Source organism: Benincasa hispida, chromosome 6 (genome assembly GCF_027475165.1).
Source record: "Benincasa hispida cultivar pf3 chromosome 6, pf3_genome.v1.1, whole genome shotgun sequence".
NCBI lineage: Eukaryota > Viridiplantae > Streptophyta > Magnoliopsida > Cucurbitales > Cucurbitaceae > Benincasa > Benincasa hispida.
Window position 1 is genome coordinate 57,020,929 of NC_143483.1, and position 15,453 is coordinate 57,036,381.

A 15,453-nucleotide genomic window follows, 5' to 3' on the forward strand; every position below is an offset into this window, starting at 1 on the left:
TGGTTCCAACAATTTTTGGAATATATCAAAGGTAAACTTTTTCACTCCGATGAGTTAATTATATCTCGTTTGACAATGTACCAGATTGGTTCTGCCAATTCGAATCTTATTAGAATTGTTGAAAATAGAGATATTTTGTAGTTGATGTCAGTTTTATCAGAGTCCCCCAAATTAATGAAATTACAAATATAGGTAGTTGTAAATAAAAAACAGGGTCGAGATATGTACACAACGCTGATATTCTTAAGGACAACTTGTAGTTAATATAATCTCCCTATTTTATTATTATTTTATATTATATTTAACCACTTTTCGAATTAATCTCATATTAATTAAATATCCATATTTTTCTACCAAAATTACATTTTAAATATCCATATGTTGTTAAATTTTATTTTATCCATATATTTTATTCAAATCTTTGAATGGTTTTTCATTAATTTATACGTATTTAATTTTATTCAAATCTTTGAATTGTTTTTCATAATTTTATACATCAATTCTTAATAAATTAGCGATATATTCTCATATTCTTAATGAATTAGTTTTATATACTGTTTTAGCTATTATTTTAACGATTTGGAAAAAATAAATCATTTTCTAAAAAAATGGTCGTAACTTTTGTTATTCACACAAAGTGTTCATCAATTTAGGTTTTGTTGTGGTTTCTTTAATAAGCTATTGTTTTTGCTATGGATTTACAACGGATTAGACTCCTCTTTGATGAGTTAATTATATCTAATTTGATAATGTATTGGATTGGTTATGTCAATTTGAATCTTATTAGGATTGTTGAAGATAAAGATATTTTGTGGTTGATGTCAGTTCTATCATAGTCCCCCAAATTGATTTATGTTTAGTGGTTGACCATGTCTCATCCATTGTCCCGAACACTGGAAATACAATGTATTTGAATAATGAATTAGCAGAGATTGATCATTCTTCCCAACCTTATGAGGACAACACCGAAATCGTTGATTTTCAAGATTTCGATTCCTTTTGATGTTGTATTCCCATCAGAGCATGTTTACTTTTTAGGAGGAAGCCTGTATTGAAGAAAACTGCTTATTTATTGTACACGTGGATCGGACACACTTTTTACGAATACATTGCTTAGTGTGTGATAGTTGTTTAGGTAGAGTGTATTTGTTGTTTTCAAACAGTTTTGAAACTCTCACATCTTTAGAATTCTATGTGGGGGTAGTTTTGGCAATTGTTAATAATTATTTTCTATTTTTATAATCTGTTTTACTATTTTTACAATCTTAAAAGGTTTTTACTATATATCTAAATGAAAACTTAAATTTTGCTATTTGTCTAGTCAGCCCAACTTACAATTTCCCAATCAAGTTTAGAATCCAAAGCCCAACAAAATTCCAATTCACATTTTCTCTCATCATAATAGGCTTCACTAGGCCCAATATGACGTTCAAAAGAAGAACAAAATGAAGAACAAAAGCCCATTTGACTCGGCCCGTAACTGTCTTTTTTTCCGGCCAAACCCATCCAATGAGATTCTCGTCAAAATCCCATCGGTTTCATCATTTTCTTCCTCAAGTTCCGTTTTCAGTTTTCGATCTGAAATCTTCAGTTTGATCGGAAATGGGGAAAGGCGGAGCCATCTCCGAGAGTGTCCTGAAGAAAGTTCTCCTTTCTTATGCCTACGTCGCGATATGGATCTTCCTCAGCTTCTCCGTCATCGTCTACAACAAGTACATTCTAGATCAGAAGATGTACAATTGGCCCTTTCCGATCTCTCTCACCATGATCCATATGGCCTTCTGTTCCTCGATCGCTTACCTTCTCGTTAGCGTCTTCAAAGTTGTGGAGCCAGTCTCCATGTCCCGTGAGCTCTACTTCAAATCTGTGGTTCCGATCGGAGCTCTGTATTCGCTTTCCCTCTGGTTTTCTAATTCCGCGTATATCTATCTATCGGTTTCTTTTATACAGATGCTTAAGGCTTTGATGCCCGTCGCTGTGTACTCGATCGGAGTTTCGCTTAAGAAGGAGAAGTTTAAGTCTGATACTATGGCTAATATGGTTTCGATCTCGCTTGGTGTTGCAGTCGCTGCGTATGGAGAAGCGAAATTCAATTCAAAGGGTGTGACTTTGCAGCTTTTGGCGGTCGCGTTCGAGGCGACACGATTGGTCATGATTCAGATTTTGTTGAATTCCAAGGGTATTTCGTTGAATCCCATCACGTCGCTTTACTATGTGGCTCCCTGTTGCTTGGTTTTCTTATCTGTACCATGGTTAATAATGGAATACCCTTTGTTGAGGGATAATTCGAGCTTCCATTTGGATTTCGTGATTTTTGGTACCAATTCATTCTGTGCTTTTGCTTTGAATCTTGCGGTGTTTTTACTGGTGGGCAAGACATCTGCTTTGACAATGAATGTTGCTGGGGTAGTGAAGGATTGGCTATTGATTGCATTCTCCTGGTCTGTGATTAAGGATACGGTCACGCCCATTAATTTGTTCGGTTATGGGCTTGCCTTTTTAGGAGTTGCGTATTACAACCATTCTAAGTTGCAGGCACTCAAAGCCGCAGAGGGCCAGAAAAAGGCTCAGCAGGCAGACGAGGAAGCTGGTAGGTTGTTGGAGGAGAGAGAAGAAGGGAATGATAGGAAGAATGATAGTCAAAATTAGGCTACTGAAATGCATGAGCTTGTACGAGGAGACATGCAGAAGAGAACAGATTGATGATGTTTAACAGTAGCTGCAAGAATCGAATTCATATCTCGGCAAAGTTTTGGAGTTTTGAGTTAGGTATGCGTTCTTAGATATATTATTTTTTTGGGTTCATCTATTTATTGTGGGGTTTATGGGGTTGATTTTAGTTGCCTAATGTTGTAGTACAGAATCTATTTCTATGACTGGAGAATGAATTGTTGTGGATCTATATGGGACTGAGCTTCTAGGAGGAAGCTGTCCAGAGTGTTTAACTAATATGTACTATTATTCACGATCTTCTTTTGGTTTTGTTTAGATACCCATTTTTAGCATAACACCCCCCACCCCAAGGCACCATGCTGATATTCGATGCAATCTGCGAAGTTCATATATTACACATTTATGTGTTTAGACCCATGCTTATATAGAACATTCAAAGGAGGAGGGGAATTCAAACTCATCAAGAGGGACGTCTCATAATTGCGTTGGTCTTCAGTTTTCTGTTACGTGAAAATGAGCTTTAATTTGCAAGTTTTGTTTTCTGCTACTATAGCGTTTTGAACTCTTACATTTGTTTTTTCGCTCTCTTTATTTCAAATTGGGGAATGGTGATTTAAAAGTGATCAAGAGTTCAGCTTTAGCTTATTCAATATGAAAGTATCCATTGAAATTGGGATCTGCTTATCCTTATAAAATGATCCCTTGTCAATCAAGACTCAAGAGTACTTATTAATGTCCCACCCTTTCCTCTGCCCATCCTTATCAATCCACACTATGGAGTAATGTGGGATACAAGAAACAAAATAAACAAACCCAAAATCCAAGCTTAGTTTACTAGCATTTCTCAGCTGCAGATCCCCCATTTGTACTAGTTTCCATCTCTAAAACTTGTTTGGGTTTCTGTGGCATATACCATATTGCACAAATTAAAAATGCTACAAAATCTATGCCACTTAGTATGGCAAGAAGTCCATAGAAACAATCGAGCCTAGCATAATTTATGTTGTCTGCCAGCCATCCCTGTCCATCCTTGCTTCCCGTCATCCTCTTCACAACTGCAACCAGAAAACTACTAACAAAAAACCCTAGCGATAAAGTTGTGAGGAAGAGGCCAGTGCTCATAGTTTTCATTCCCTTTGGGGATTGTGTTATGAAGAAATCAAGCTGGCCAGTATAGATGAAAGCTTCTCCAGAACCCACCAAGAAGAATTGAGGAATCAGTAGGAACACACTTAAAGGCAAAGTTGCGGTGGACCTACCCACAGCTTTAGCCACTGAGAGCCGTTTCATCTCGGCTAAAGCTGCAGTTGCCATTCCAAAAGTTGACAGGATAAGACCTATGGCAATCCTCTGTAGGTTTGTAAAACCTGTGAAAGAAATGGATGAATCATGTTCTCGAAAATTCTAATGGGTAAATAAACTGCTTCCTAAACCGAAGTTAATATAATGTTTTCTTTTTCCTCGTCATTGCATAGGTTCTTAAACTTTGCAACCTTCAATAAAGTTTTGATAATTCAATGGAAGTTCAATAAAGTTTTTCTCCGATTTAATTTCGAGAATGGGAATGGAGGATAATAATGTAATATGAAGATTCCATATTTACCTGGTTGCCCTTTCCATTTCTTCCAAAGAGGCATGATAAGAAGGTCATAAAAAGCCAGTGTGATCAATATGGCTGCCACAAAGAAAACAGTTAGAGAGCCTGCAGGGATTTGAAAATCCCCCAATGATCTTTCCATGGTGGATGCCTGCACCACTGAGAAAGTGATCATCTGAGCATATGTAGTCCAGAAGATTATGGTTGTGGCCCATATTGGTAGCAGTCTCATCATCATCTTTACCTCCTCTACCCTTGTTACTGTGCAGAGCTTCCAGGGATTGGGAGCTGAGCATACAGATTTCTCAAAATCTCCCTCTGCAACAATGGCAGCCTTGTCCAGAAATCTAGAAAGTAAAACAAATTAATAGCCTCTGAAAACTCTTGTCCAAGGTCTGATTTATAGAATGTTCCCCTTTTAAATCAATAACTTATTACATGTTGTCACAGATTACATTTCCATTTGAATGTACGTGTAAAGGTTGATTCAAGTATGTTTAGTTAGGCCAAAAAACCACTTACTGGAATTGATTTGTGTGATCTATTCTTGAGGTTGCAGCAGAATCTTCATATAGCAAAGTAGCATTGAGTTGTTCCATCTTCCTCTTGTTTATTGCTGCAACAATGACCTGGAAGATATGAACTATTGGACTTCCCATGCTTTTCTTGTATCTGTATCTCTTAGTACCACACAGGAATGTTAAAATTGCTGTGAACATTGAAACTGAACAAATTCCATAAGCCCAACTGCGGCCCACTTCATCTTGCAAGTAAACAAGCACCGTCACTGCTAACAAAGTCCCACTGCTGACAAACAAAAAAAATCTGTTGAAGAAATATGCCATTTGAGCCTTCTCCTTGTCATCTTTCTCATCGAATTGGTCAGTCCCGAATCCCGAAACACTGGATTTGATACCCCCAGTTCCTAGAGCAATTAGATACAGAGGCAAATAAATCATTCCCAGTTGAAACCCATTTGCTTGCTTGCAGTTCTTGCTGGCACTAGGATGGCAAGGAGGTGGATGTAGTTGTGGTAACTTTGTTATTACTGCTAGAGTTCCAGTTCCCTAATTCATTTGAGTAATCATGGTTGAGTTATGAAAAGAGAAAATATAAGGTCGTCAAATGTCAAATTGACGGAAGAAAATCTATCATTACCAGTGTCTGTATTGAGGCAAAGATTGCTATTGTCTTATATCTTCCAAGGAAAGAATCTGCCAAAAAACCTCCAAGCATGGAAAGGAGGAAACATGTACCCATGAAATCTGTGACAATGTTGGCTGAAGTTGCACTAGGCAGATGCAATGTTCCCACCAAGTAAGTCACCAGATTTACAGCTATTCCCATTGTTGAAAGTCTTTCACATAGTTCAATCCCTGTCCAAGATTTAATGAACTCGATTCATTCTGTAGCAAAATTTCCATCTGCTCTTTTTAAAGATTTCATCTCTTGTACCGCTATGATTAAATTTTTTTTAAAGAGTTTTCTTGGAGAAACAAGAATCAAATTTCACACCAGAAGGAGATTTTTTTATTTAGCTGGGAAATGTGCGTAGGAATTGAATATTCTTTCTTTTGTAGAAAGTGGAGTATAATTGAAGATGGGTAAAGGCAGTTACATTTAATTATGTGTGAAAGATCCAGCTTGAGCATTTGTCCTTTTCCCATTATCGGCTGTCTGAATAATAATGTTACGAACAGAATTATTTGAAGTTGTCTATGGCTTTGGTTGCTCTTTAGGGTCCTATCGTCTCACTTCAAGAGGTGGAAAAATATTGATTTGAACTGAGATTGAGAAGGCTCTGAATGCTGAATGTTCTAAAGATGTATACTGATCAAAACTTAATAAAACCTAAAATATTATCTTTCATTATTAAGATCATCATTTTTTCTTTTAATTTCAAAAAAAAAAAAAAATCATCATTTTTTTCTCTGATTCTCTATGAAACTTGACCGTGGTGGGTCATCCATCTAAAACATCTCATAAGTACCATGACCATGATTTGAACCCGCAAATGTAGCTGTCCGTAATAGTTATATTGATCATGAAACTCATTCGAACTCTTCTCACAACTAGATTAGCTATGTATTTCAGTTTCAGACAAACGAAGAATTTGTAGTTCTTGATGATCTAAGACTACCTTTAGTCCAAACTAGATAGATAGGTGAGATATGGGAACATGTCCAACTCTTCTCTAAGACAACCTTTTATTTACATTCTTGAAGCTGGTTTTGGTTTCAGCCCAGAAGCACTTCAAGGAGGGTGTATCAGAGTAAGACAAAATGCAGTACCTACGATAAGAGCAGCCGGGACCCAACCACCGGTTTTAGACCGGTTTGCTGGACACCCTTTGTAGTCCACAGCATCAGCAACTGTCAAACTCCGCTTGCCATCCTGTAGCCGTTGAGATAGTTACTTAGAAAGAGAAATATTTGAATCTTATCGATTTTATTTTGAATACTACAATAAATTGGAAAGAACTAACCATTCTTTTGGTAGAGAATGTAAGGTAAGAAGTGAGCCTTATGGTGCTGCTGCTTCAGCTATTCTCCAATTCGGTTTGTTTAGGCATTGTTTGGAACTTCCTATTATATAGACATTTCTTAGCAAATTAGATAATCACTGAAAGTATGAACCTCTATTGCTAGATTGAGACAGGTCATATTTGGTCATGATGAAGTTGGAGGTCAGTTTCGTCATATTGCTTGTTTAAACTTTGTTTCTTTTAAGAATGATCTTTGTCAAAAAAAAAAATAATAAATAAAAAAGGATCAAGGGGAATGTGCAAAGGAGAGATTAATTGCAAAGGCTAGAGGACAGGACAATGGGAATCTTAACACGAAAAACCCATAGCTTTTTCCTTCTCTGTTTGTTCTATCGGGTAAGATTGGGTTTGATTTTGCAGATTGTGAAATCAACGACAATCAAGCCTTCCTTTGAGTGCTCTTGCTACCCCACTCACTAGCCAAATCCTTTTGGCTTTCTTCTTCTGTTGTCTGAGCCGAGCAAATAATCATCGGCAGGTAAAAATGATCACTCAAGTGGTTATGACTTGAGCTTGATTGAAATTATTACCACCAAGTATTTATTGCCCATGGAAAATGTGTCAAAAATCTTGATATTGATTTGATTCCCATGTTTCTTGGGCCAATGAACTTCCAAAGTTTTTTTACATGATTGAAAATGATTCCCTTAGTTTTCCATTAGGGTGCTTGATTTAGAAAGGATCAAATTTAAAGGACGAATTATAAAAATCACTTGCAACTATTGTCATACATTAGGGATGGTTTTTGCAATCTGTCCAAAAATTAATTCAAACATCTTCTTAGTAAGACCGAATCTATAGCATGGAGTTGGAAAATTCAAAATTGAATTATATAGAAATGTTCGTGTTACCGGTGTAAGTTTTATAAGTCTTGAGTTCATGTAACATATATCTCTATGGTTAGTAGGTTAAAAAAATCAAATAGCTAGAAGCACCTCATTGACTACCATATAATTCAAGAGTGAACTGTATTTTTTACCCAAAATATTAGGTCAAAATGAGATTTTACCCAACTTTTGTATTTAAGGCTAGGCTATATGACGGTTTTGCATGCATAAGTAAATAATTTGTTTTTATTATTTCTCCTCCATCCCTCTCAGCCCCACTTGCTCATCAATTCCTTCCAAAAAAAAAAGAAAAAAAGTTTGTCATCTTCCTCATTTTCTCCCTCAATGACTCTTCTCCCTTTACTTCAGATTTGACATTGGTATAAAAGGAAATTGAGATTTGGAAAATTTTCAAAATTGGAAGGTTCCCTTGTCCATGTTGGGACGATTAGTAGCAGAAAAAAACAAGCGAGAGCAAAGAACTAGATCGAGAAAAACAGACCAAAGAGAAAGGAGAGAGAACAAGAAATAATATTTACAAATGTCAACAAAATGTTATCTACTTAATTTTGATTTTGATGCAATTTTTCATGGCATCTATACAAATCTCCCTATAATTGAGGACATGCATATATATAGATGTTTTTGTTTTCCTTACACATTTGAAAAGGTTTACTGCTCACACTGTTTGTCTTACTTCTTTAGGTAGTAGAATGTTTTATTTTGATGACATAAAATATGAAGAGAGAGGGAAAGTTCAAAAGTTGTATGTGATGAGAACGAGAAATATATGTAGGGACATATCAAGGTATACAAGTATATCTTTTCATGACAGTTGGAAGCATTGTTTGTTATGGCCATGTGAGAATCAGATCATATATATCATTTTAAGTCAGCCACATAATGATGAAATTCTCTCCAAACATAACATGTTAGTGGAATTAGGAGTCCTCTTCCAAACAGATAATTTGCTCAATCTTTTTTTTTTATATATAGATAATGTCTTGTTATATATATATATATATATATATATATATATATATTAGCAACAAATCCTTATCTTTTGATATATATATATTTTGAGCTAAACTTAATTGAAATGACTTTTTTTTTCTTAAGGTCGGCTTAATCCTTCATTTTCATAGTTATTGTATTAAAAAAGAAAAAAAAATCATATATCTCGAGACATTCTAATTTGTATGAATGAAGGTTAAGATGTTTTGGAATTCGCTTTGTCTGTGATAGAAAAATGGTTTTATAATTTTTTACTGTATTAATGTTTTTTTTTTTCTAACTATTCTTTTGGTAAGAAAGAATTTCAATTTATTCTCTTGTTGGTTTTTTTTTCTCATTAATAAAAGAAAGCACACACCATGATACCAATAAAAAGACGAAGAAAAATGGACTAATATGTTTTAAAAAAAAACCTTATCATTTGCTTAAAAAAAATACCCGTATTCTTTCATAAGTTGTTAATATTGCCGTTCTTAATTTTTCATAAATGTTAATCCTTTAGAATTTTAGACTTGAAAAATGTGTACCAATGATCTAGAATAGTGTGACTTTAGGTTTCAATTTTTGTTACAGATTAATCACCGTTTTAAGTCTCTTTTTTGGTCAAACATTCTAATGGATTTCTATTTAAATGATGATTTCGAAATGGTTAAGTTGAGGGTGTAATAATATGTACTGTAAATTTTTGAACAAATATGATATTTTAAAATAAATGATAAAATTTAAGGAAGTTTTTGTAATTAAGCCTAGAAAAGTGTTAGGGAGGTAATGACATGCTAAAGAAAATTACTTGAGGAAATTGCTACATCCTTGATAGTTATGTGATATAAAATGGAGGCAATTGCAAAATAAATATACAATATTTGGGCTCAATGATTAGAAGGGAAAGATTTGGCTATCTTCTTTTTAGATGCTCTCATCCTTTTAAAATGTAATTAAAAACTCATAAAGTTTACAAAACCCTTAAATACCTCACAGGTTTAGCATGTGACACTCATTATAAACCTCAATATACATGACACCTATCCAAAGATATATATGTATGTGTGATATATTTATGTCTGTGTGTGTGACAACTATTACAAACATGGTTGTTAGATACTTCCTCTAGATTTTTATTTTTTTAATTGGCAACAAGACGTTTATTTGGTATCTTGACCTACGGCTATGAGACTTTTTTTTTTCTTTTTTTTTTTTTCTTTTTTTTTTTAATAAACTAACTTGGGAAAGAATTATATCCTTGAATTTTGGAGGTTGTATCAATTAAAATTCTAAACTAATAATTGTATCAATTTAAACCTTAAACTTTTATAATTGTATCAATTTATATCCTCCGACCAATATGGTGCGAAACTTAATTTAAGTAAATTAAACTTCTAATCATAAGCCAACCAATCTAGCCAATTCATTATAATTACCTTTGAAAATCATCTATAAATTAGTTCTCAACTTCTTCAAATATTGGTTTGACAAAATGGACAACTAGAATAAATGCACAGACATCAAAGAAAATTTTGTCTAAGAGTCTAAATTGATTCATTTATAAAAATTCATGGGTTCAATATCTACACAAGGTTTTTTTTAAAAAAAGAACATGAAGGAGAGTATAAATTTATACGATTACAAAAGTTTAGGATTTAAATTAATTCTATTATTAGTTGAAAGTTTAAATTGATAAAACTTCTAGAGTAATTTAGGAGTATTGATTGATATTTAAAAAGAAAATCATAATAACATTACAATTTAACCTAAGGGTATTAATATACAAATCTCTTGCTCTACAAAGAGTAGTGTAGGTAGAATTCACTAACACCACACCATATAATATGTAATTAACCTTGTAAATTATTTTATATTATCCTCTCATTACCTCCTTCAAGATTTTTTTTACATGTTTTCTTTGTTTGAGGTTGAAGGTTTAAATTTCGTTTATTGTATTAAGAAAAGTAAAAGGAAAATTATTTAGTTGCACAGTGCAAATATTTTACCTTTAGCTTTTGAATGTGCAGTGCACTTTGTATATTACCAACAGACCAGAAAAAATGGAAACATCGTACAGCTTCATGCCATTAGAGAAACATGTAACGTGAAATAATCGGACAAAGTTCATAACAAGACAATCAAAGCAAGGACACTTCTTAGTTCCTTTTCCTTGCCCTTTAGTATCTAATAAAATATCTGTCCAGCTAAGAGTTTTCTATTTAATTTTTGTAATATTTAAATATATGTTTGAAAGTGATTATAAAATTATTAAAAAAACGACAATCTAAATACTTACAAAAGTGCTTTCAATTACAAAACAAATGTTTTTAAACACTTGAAAAATCAATCCATACAAACTTCAAATTTTGATGAGAAAATAGTATGATTGACCCAAAATGAAAGGTCTAAATGAAATTTAACTTAGGTTTTGAAAACAAACATTTTTTTTTTTACTTTTTGCTTACATCACCCTAGGTGAAATAACTAAAATTATCGTGATTCTTTCTCCTTCTCTTTGCATTTTCACGTTTAGTCTCGCTTTTGATCTTCTGCAATTTCATATTCTTCTTCTTCACTCCACATTTTTCCTCCTTCCTTCTTCGTTATGCAATTTTTTCCAATCCCTCTCTCATTTAAATCAATTAACAAGAGAAAAAAGCGAGAATGAAACTAAAGAGTGAGAGGAAGAAGCGGCCGTGAGACCAATGAACGAGAGGAAGAAGTTAGAAGAAGAATCCAAGCAAAAGGAGTTTTTTTTCTTCACTTTTTTTTTTTTTTCAATTATCAAGTGAGAGAAAAAGAAAACCAAAAATTGGTAGCATGAACGAGATTCCGCATAAAACATTTTTAAATGTGTCATTTATGTATTCATGTCAACATCGTTATATGAGCTGGATGAGAATACTTTGATATATAACATTGAAATGAGAGGATTTTGAACCCTAAATGCGAAGACCACATCAGTAAAACTTTATCAAGGGAAGATCCTAGAAAGAAGTTAGTGAAGAAAAGAGAGATCTTCTACTACATTATTACTCATCTATTTGAATTCATAGGTCACTTGTATGCTCGTAAAATATTAAAGAATTGAGTTGAGTTGATAATTATTAGAAGAAGGGAGTAATTGAAAGTTGATGGTGAATACTGAAGTGAGAAACATGAGTTACGAATAACGAGATAATAAACCTCTTTAATTATTGGTGAATCAAACGGTGGGTGAGTTTTTTACTCACACAACCTAACCTAACTTGAAGGGTCAAACGCCCCCTAAATGCTCAAATAGATGAACATCATAACTTGAACTCTTTTCTTAAATTTGTTACAATACAATTATTGTACTTTGTGAACATCAAAGCTTGAACTCTTTTTTAAAATGATAGCACTTTACCTCTACTCACTAGGTGGCTACAATACATCCTGAATTGAGTATTATAAACTAATGGTAAACTACGAGTATTATTGTACTTTGTGAACATCAAAATTGAGTATTATAAACTGTAACAAAATAGTATTATTAAAATTAACGGTAGGTTATAATGATTCAAACCACCCACAACTATTATAATTGGAAATCCCATTCGTAGCATATGGCCCAATCCACCCACAATGAAGTTGGAATTCAAACAGCCTCTCACCCTGTCGCATTAAGTTTTTTAATTAACTACGTTAGTTAGTTACAAAATCATTAATGACGATTTTGTAATAGATAAGTAAACGAATTTAGTTAAATTCTAATTATTATATAATTGGGCAGACAATGTAGACTTGATCGATCTAATGCCTACTTTTTCATGTCATGAGACAAAGTCAATAATTGAACCTTGTTTTCACATCTATCAAGTATTATCAGAATGGTGCAGAAAGGGCAAAGGCAAAAGAACCATATATAGGCAAACTCATAAAGAAACATTAGCTTAAACTGTCATTAAATTGTACGAGTGTTTTGTCCCACTCTTAATGGAAACAAAATTAAAAAGAAGAAGCTCCATATATAGGTTAATACCAAGACATTTTTTCCCTAATTGCACAACAACTTCAGTCAAAGCCTCCAGAGCAGTGACCATGACGATCAAAGAAGCCCATCATACCGAATGCCATATTATAGAATATAACATTTCAGATCAACAGCTTCTCAATGGCATCCTGCATTTAGAAGAAAGAACAATGTATCAAGAGGAGAAATTGATGATACTTCTAGAAAGATTATACCCCAAAAGGAGGTGGTAGTAATTTTTTTTTTTTACCTTCAGTTGTTGTATTTGAGATTTCAATTGGCTTCCCTCATTTGTTGTTACAGAACATGCAATTACAGGTCTCGTGACTCCACATGCTCGGCCAAGAGCTTGCTTTGAAGGGACAAATACATAAGGCACATTCTGCAAGTTCGAGCATAAAACCGTTATATTATATAGCATTAAGCACTAGTTGCCATTATAGGGCACATGATTTTATTACATTGAAGTCTGGAAAAGATGTAATCAAAATCTTTACAAACAAAAGATGCAATCGAATAATTATCAGCAGGCAGTTCTATCTCCATCCAAAACTAGACTTGATCACAATGCTAAAGGATGAATTTCATCTTTCGCATTGTAGAATCAAGCAGCTGAAGAAGGATACAACTAAAGTTAAAGCAAACTGCAAAATCGTAATATAGGGATCATTGGCTTGAAGTAAACCAGACAGAAATAGGAAATGGAGGAATATAACTGAAATTGTGGATTTGCTCAATCTAATAAATATCCAACAAGAATGGTGATGTGACATTATGACACCGTCATGAGTTGATTTCTTTTAGCCCAACAAATGTGAAGATGAGACTTGAACCTCCAAACTCATGGAAAGTAGTACGTACATGCCACTTGCTGCTAACCTATGCTCACTTTGGCCCACCATTATGAGAGTGTGCCTCCTACCACTTCTATTTAATCCTCTATATGCTAAAATAAAAATTTTGGAAGCTCTTCTGCAACCTCATTATGATTATTTCCAATAAATAACATCAGGTTTTCACGACACAAATATGATATATCTAAGCTAAAATGGTAACTAGAGCTGTAGAGAATAAAGCATCGGGGGCTTGCACATTGAGAGTGTCCCATAAGGAAGAAACAAATAAGAGATAGTGCTGCTAACTATCACGTCTGTATAAAAGCTAATTCCTAACATTGTTTACACCAAGATTTCATTAGTTAAAAAAAATAGTACAATAGATAGCAGGGGAGTACATTCCTCCTTTTGCCAAACTATCTATCTTAACAAGTATCAGCAGAAAACCATGATTTTCAATCTGAAGTTCAAAAAATTAATAGTGTTACCTTATCTTCAGCCAACAAGGGAAGATGGAGAAGAATTTCAAGTGGCTCAGTGTCCGCAGCCATCACTACAAACTCGGAAATCCCTCTATTCAGCGTCTTAGTGGCTGAAAAATCCATCAAAAGAAAGCTATTAGCCAAGGGAAACAAATAACACCATACAAAATCCTAAGCCAATACTTCTTAAAAGCTAAAACCGTTTTCAAACGAAAGACATCAACACAAAACAAAGCACGGTACCTTCATTTGCACCCTTCTTGAGCTGCTTGTAGTTAGCAGCTTGCTGAACAAGATCAAGAATGGTAATTGTAAGCTGCGCATCGGCTAAAGGATAGGCTTTAGGATTCACAGCTTCTCCTGTCTGCAAAAACACAACCACCATTAAAATTCATGCAAACGTATAAAACCAAAATCATCATAAGTTCTTCAAACGAAATCAATTTCACACAGTACCATTTTAGATGAAAAAGAAAGGTAGGGTTTTAATGCAACGACTGCAAAAATTGAAGGAAAAAATTAGGGTTTAAGAGCTACTGGTAAATTGTCGACGATATATGTATGGAAGATATAGAGAAGACTCAAGGTCATCGGGCCGAGGCCCTTGGACGTTGACGTCTATATTCGGCCCAGGCCCAGATTATCTAACAAAAGCTGGCCCTAGATCTGGCCCAACACATGGGCTTGGACCATATATTTGTACGTTTGGACTCACCGTTTTCAAACAATACATCAACACAAAACAAAGTTACATGTATTCTCATTTGCACCCTTCTTGAGCTGCTTGTAGTTAGCAGCTTGCTGGATATGGGTAAGCGCATCAGCTAAAGGATAGGCTTTAGGATTCACAGCTTCTCCTGTCTGCAAAAACACAACCACCATTAAAATTCATGCAAACGTATAAAACCAAAATCATCATAAGTTCTTCAAACGAAATCAATTTCACACAGTACCATTTTAGATGAAAAAGAAAGGTAGGGTTTTAATGCAACGACTGCAAAAATTGAAGGAAAAAATTAGGGTTTAAGAGCTACTGGTAAATTGTCGACGATATATGTATGGAAGATATAGAGAAGACTCAAGGTCATCGGGCCGAGGCCCTTGGACGTTGACGTCTATATTGGGCTCAGGCCCAGATTATCTAACAAAAGCTGGCCCTAGATCTGGCCCAACACATGGGCTTGGACCATATATTTGTACGTTTGGACTCACTCGGCCCAATAGATCATTGTAAAGTTCACCATGTATTCTCATTTGGTTATGAATGGGGAAATTAGGACATGAAGCATCATTTTAACTTTCCTTTGGATATATGGCAGGAACTAAATCTTTTTAAAAATATAGAAAACCTCCTGCACGTGACGTTGATCTTTCATATTATCCAAAATGGCCTCAACCAAACATGTAACTAATTTAGTTCTGCCAAATTTTTAGCATATATGTCCATTTTCTTCTAAGTTTTTTCTCGACATTGTTTTGAAATTAAAATAATAGATGCAATCT

The 15,453-nt window shown here is 34.2% G+C and overlaps 2 protein-coding genes, 1 long non-coding RNA gene and 1 pseudogene across 5 annotated transcripts; 2 read left to right on the top strand and 2 right to left on the bottom strand.

The window, feature by feature from the left end:
* Positions 1 to 1,555: 1,555 nt before the first annotated feature.
* LOC120079945 (protein NRT1/ PTR FAMILY 6.2) lies at positions 1,556 to 6,885 on the bottom strand. Of its 2 annotated transcripts, none has more exons than XM_039034418.2 (6): positions 6,756 to 6,885; positions 6,562 to 6,664; positions 5,429 to 5,646; positions 4,793 to 5,337; positions 4,277 to 4,617; positions 1,556 to 4,040 (listed from the first exon to the last, which is right to left on the bottom strand). In XM_039034418.2, the coding sequence occupies exons 1-6, from the start codon at positions 6,756 to 6,758 to the stop codon at positions 3,508 to 3,510; spliced, it is 1,743 nt and encodes a 580-aa protein (XP_038890346.1). In that variant the 5' UTR covers positions 6,759 to 6,885; the 3' UTR covers positions 1,556 to 3,507. The 2 variants fall into 2 exon arrangements, with proteins under 2 accessions (XP_038890346.1, XP_090170931.1); XM_090314805.1 differs by lacking the exon at positions 6,756 to 6,885 and adding an exon at positions 5,889 to 6,087 and having other exon boundaries at positions 6,562 to 6,660.
* LOC120079946 (putative sugar phosphate/phosphate translocator At2g25520 pseudogene) lies at positions 1,603 to 2,971 on the top strand (annotated as a pseudogene). The gene has a single exon (XR_016530168.1). The product of XR_016530168.1 is annotated as a putative sugar phosphate/phosphate translocator At2g25520 pseudogene (transcript).
* LOC150035791 (uncharacterized) lies at positions 5,446 to 6,889 on the top strand. The gene is made up of 2 exons (XR_016530169.1): positions 5,446 to 5,587; positions 6,512 to 6,889. It is a non-coding gene; the product is annotated as an uncharacterized LOC150035791 (long non-coding RNA).
* A 5,648-nt stretch (positions 6,890 to 12,537) lies between these two features.
* LOC120079549 (Ribosomal protein L7Ae/L30e/S12e/Gadd45 family protein) lies at positions 12,538 to 14,563 on the bottom strand. Its single transcript, XM_039033770.2, has 5 exons — positions 14,407 to 14,563; positions 14,194 to 14,314; positions 13,957 to 14,060; positions 12,883 to 13,014; positions 12,538 to 12,781 (listed from the first exon to the last, which is right to left on the bottom strand). The coding sequence occupies exons 1-5, from the start codon at positions 14,407 to 14,409 to the stop codon at positions 12,755 to 12,757; spliced, it is 387 nt and encodes a 128-aa protein (XP_038889698.1). The 5' UTR covers positions 14,410 to 14,563; the 3' UTR covers positions 12,538 to 12,754.
* Between the last annotated feature and the right edge of the window lie 890 nt (positions 14,564 to 15,453).